Source organism: Adiantum capillus-veneris, chromosome 24 (genome assembly GCF_014529385.1).
Source record: "Adiantum capillus-veneris isolate H3 chromosome 24, ASM1452938v2, whole genome shotgun sequence".
NCBI classification, from domain to species: Eukaryota; Viridiplantae; Streptophyta; class Polypodiopsida; order Polypodiales; family Pteridaceae; genus Adiantum; species Adiantum capillus-veneris.
The window spans coordinates 274849-278785 of record NC_140954.1 but is presented as its reverse complement, the minus strand read 5'-3'; the positions used below and the strand labels follow the sequence as shown (position 1 = coordinate 278785).

At 36.9% G+C, this 3937-nt stretch overlaps 2 protein-coding genes across 2 annotated transcripts; both read right to left on the bottom strand.

Annotated features, from left to right (window-relative positions):
* Positions 1 to 1854: 1854 nt before the first annotated feature.
* LOC147425808 (uncharacterized) lies at positions 1855 to 2759 on the bottom strand. Its single transcript, XM_086499299.1, has 3 exons — positions 2543 to 2759; positions 2124 to 2414; positions 1855 to 2030 (listed from the first exon to the last, which is right to left on the bottom strand). The coding sequence occupies exons 1-3, from the start codon at positions 2757 to 2759 to the stop codon at positions 1855 to 1857; spliced, it is 684 nt and encodes a 227-aa protein (XP_086355425.1).
* Positions 2760 to 3231: 472 nt separating this feature from the next.
* On the bottom strand, positions 3232 to 3937 carry LOC147425807 (uncharacterized). The gene is given in 5 exon segments (XM_086498736.1): positions 3232 to 3335; positions 3338 to 3364; positions 3367 to 3520; positions 3589 to 3720; positions 3803 to 3937. Coding segments are annotated over 5 exon segments (552 nt in total).

Below are 3937 nucleotides of genomic sequence, written 5' to 3'. Positions count from 1 at the left end.
TATGTCAGAACAAAATTTCATGCGTTCATATACTTACTAATCACTAGGATCAAGGGGTCACCACTCCACCTTGCATATGTGTGTGTAACTATCTAAGCACTATTTCAAGTTCATGTATTTTCCTTTAAAAAATCATCCAGATTCTTGTTTGTATAACGGACTATTTTACAAAAAAAAATCTCTCCTTATGAGAGACCTCACATGAGGATTTTGAAGCAATCATACAATTTAAAAAAGTTTCCAACTGTCATGAAAATTTAACTAGATATGTCTCTTCAAATTGACATCTAGTGTTACAAGCCCATGAGTTCACCAAGCCCATGCTATACCCACACATTACGAATGAATTTTACACGAGTGTTAAGCGTGATATTATAAAAAATAGGCCGAGAATGGAAGGAGGCATTTTTGAGGGGAAATATGCACCCGTGCACACTGAGACAATACTTCTAATTTATTTGAAGTAGACCCTAATGTCATCCCAATTTTGAGCACTCAATAATGAGCGACAAGAAAAAATTACATTTTACAATAAACAATTAGCTAGTGTCATCTTAATATTGAGCAATCATCAATGAATGACAAGAAGATTGACAATAATGATATTGTCCACTAGTCTCGGCATTGTTATGTCCATATATGTAACATCTTTATGAGGCTTCAAAGAAAACATCTCTCTACACCAAATGACAATAGCATATTGCAAGCCCATAATCAAGTGTTTGCATACACAAAACAAGCTTAATGTAGTCCAAAAGTCTGGGCAATGTTTTGCCCAAATACATATTTCTCAAAGTTTAGAAGTCAATAAAACTAAAAGACAATAGTAGTTGCATGGCTAGAATCAAGTTTTTGCACACCCAAAAAGAAGCTAAGTGATCATGCAAAATAAGATCCACTCTAAAGAAGACTACTCCAAATCTGCGTGGTCATCAATGAAGATACAGCTTCGCCTTCGCCTCTCGCGCACCAGTGACTGGTCATATGAATATGTGGTCACCATGTGCCTTGCCATTGCCTCTGCATAGCAAGGTAGCTCACTATCAATCACAATGAGATAATAATGTCATAAAAAATAAAAATTAGGTGCTATAAAATAATGAATAAAGAAAACTCACTAGTTTGAAGGCACATCATAAACAACCAAATCATTCCCCACATCATCAATGCGATCATCACTATCTCCAAGCTCGACAACTTGTGGAGCACCATAGAACTCCTGTACAAAACGAGACAAGTATCCCTCACATATCTCTAGATCACTCTCCATGACCAAGCAACCACGAGAAGTGTGCATAGCTGCCTTTAATAAAGGCCTTGTACCACCATCAAGCTCCAAACATGTACCTATTTTAGGGCACAAGGCCTCTACAAAAAATAGCATATGGGGTACACTCCTCTCTAACATGCCTCTCCACCCACCACTCTTGCCATTACGTGTTGTGAGAGCAGACGATGGCAAGTAGTGACTGATAATGTCCATTGAGAGATCTTGTTGCTAGACTCTCCCCACCTACCATACAAGAAAATAAGGTATCTATGCATGAACATTTAAGAATTTTAGTGCAAAAACAATGACATTGAATAATAAACAATGATACGCAAACCTTTTGAGCACTCTCATGATCAAATGAAGGATTACTTCCTGCCTTGTGAAATGCCAAAGCATAGAATACATGCATCTATCATAGCCATGGAAACAACACATAAAATAGTCATGAATAATTGATCAAATTTCTTTTAAATAATTGTTCATGTTTTTTGAACGATGCTTTATTACCTTTTGTGTATGCCCATTCTTTGTTCGTGATGAAAATGGCTCAGAGCTCTCCATGATCCACCTAAAACTCAGCTCTAGGCCTGTGCGTGTGGCCAAGTCTCCACAAGACTAAGATTAGTGCTAGGACAAAGAACAAGCACCCAACCCATGTCATCCATCATTGTAGATGCAACCACCAATGAAAACTTGACATGGTCATCTGTTAGCTCATTCCATGCAAGAATGCCATCAAAACCTTGAACAAGCCCACCTACAAGCAAAATTATTGTATTTGAGTGTGTGTTAAGAATTTGAGCTAAGTATATGCATAGTGTATACAAGATAGCATTGAAAACCCTCTTACCAGTAGGAAGATCAATAACAGTAAGATCAACACTCCATGCACTAGGTTTTCCATTTCTTATTTTCTCATGTTCACCCAAGCCAACAAAATACTCTCGCATCACCACAAAACCATCCTTGAAGTTTCTTGCAGTAAACTCCTTGCCAAGCTCAATGTTATCATAAATCCAAACCTTTGACTGTTTTATGTCTCCTTTCTTTTGAATGGAATGGAAACTAGCCAAAGGTGCATGAATCAAAGCTCCCTTTCGAACATTCTTTTGGGTATGACAACTTCCTAAGTTTCTTGTATCTAACAATAGCCAAAAAAATAACACATTTTTCTTCAAATCAATCCATGCCATAATGATTAGCATAAGACATAACAAAAGAAAGAATAGCAAGAACATATTGTTCCCACCAACAATTTAACTTACTTACCCTTGATTGACATTCCACCCTTGCTTGATGGTGGACGGCCTCCATGAACTTCCCTTTCTTGATCTTCTTTTTCTTTGAGAGCTTTCAACTCTTCCTCCATCTTCTTCCTTTGCTCAACAGTCATCTCTCCTGATGACCCTGAGTCGGACTTACATTCACCCTTCCAATGATGAAGATAATTCTCCTTCTCCTCTTCTAGACACTCACCTTTCTTCATATCAATCCACCAAGGGCAGTGCTTACACTCCTAATCCATGAGAAGAAAGGGTCCACCAAAATTATTGTTCTCTCTAAAGATAGTGGAGGTGTACATACTATATGTAGGAGGACACATAATTGTCCATGCTTTACATATGTCACGCATGCAAGTGATCTTCTTACTTCTTATGAGATACATCAAGAACCTACAAAAATATGAAATTTACATAAACCTTAAATAAAACGAACTTATATAATACAACAATAGTCACTTAGCAAAATGCATAACATAGGAATTACCTATAGACCAATCGACGGGAAGAAATTTTCAAGTCCACATGCTTTGATGGTGGAGTAGCCACATTCATCTCCTTTTGAAATTCGTAAAAAAGTACTCCTCTATATCTACTAACAATGTCTTCAAAATATGAATCCAAGTGAGCATCTAAAGGCAAAACCACCTTGTGAACTCCATGTGTGGAATCTACAACCTATTGTAAGAGCCTTCTTGCATCCTCCAAGACTTGATCCATCCATACTTTCTTTGCCAACCAAGGGATATAGAAATGATCTCCCAAAGGTCCCATTCCAAACTTTGGCGAAAGTTCTCATCTGCTCCCAAAGCTTTAGCATTTTTATCTTTAACTCTTGAGAACATGTAGCACAAGATATAGAGTAGAGTTTCTCTATTGTAATCTTGAATTTTTCATCCTCAAAAGGAAGACTCCATAAAATGAGAAACCATTCTTCTCCATTAGCAAGATTCACCATGAATAGATTCTACAATAACCAAACAAAATAAACAGAAAAATCTTTTTATTATACTTTTAATAGAGTGTAGTACTCACCCGAGTCATGCATCTATTGTAAGCTTTAACAACATTGCTCTTTGCTTGAATCTCAGCCCTCACACGCTCATCTTGTGACAAAGTAAGAGGTATCTTATTTAATGCTACCTGTAAATCAGACTTCCATTTATTCTGCATACACCATTTCAATAAAATGTATCAAGAAAAAAAAGATTATTAATCTTACCAAATCTTAACAAATTTAAGTACATACCCCATAAACCATGGGACCAAGGATAGACTGAGTAAGAGGATACCGAACCCTCTTTCCTGATTGTGCTTCTTGAGCTTGCTTTCTCCATTGACACTTGTTCAGCCTCACTAAAATTTTTAGTGATTTGAGACCCAT

What these genes read in the sequence shown, in the direction of transcription:
- LOC147425808 (XM_086499299.1), bottom strand. Translation starts at nt 2,759, where the DNA reads ATGAAGAAAGGTGAGTGTCTAGAAGAGGAGAAGGAGAATTATCTTCAT. An exon ending in GGGTGGAATGTCAATCAAGG is followed by an intron (nt 2,415 to 2,542) that starts GTAAGTAAGTTA and finishes GGCTATTGTTAG; the next exon opens with ATACAAGAAACTTAGGAAGT. An exon ending in TGTTATTGATCTTCCTACTG is followed by an intron (nt 2,031 to 2,123) that starts GTAAGAGGGTTT and finishes TTTTGCTTGTAG; the next exon opens with GTGGGCTTGTTCAAGGTTTT.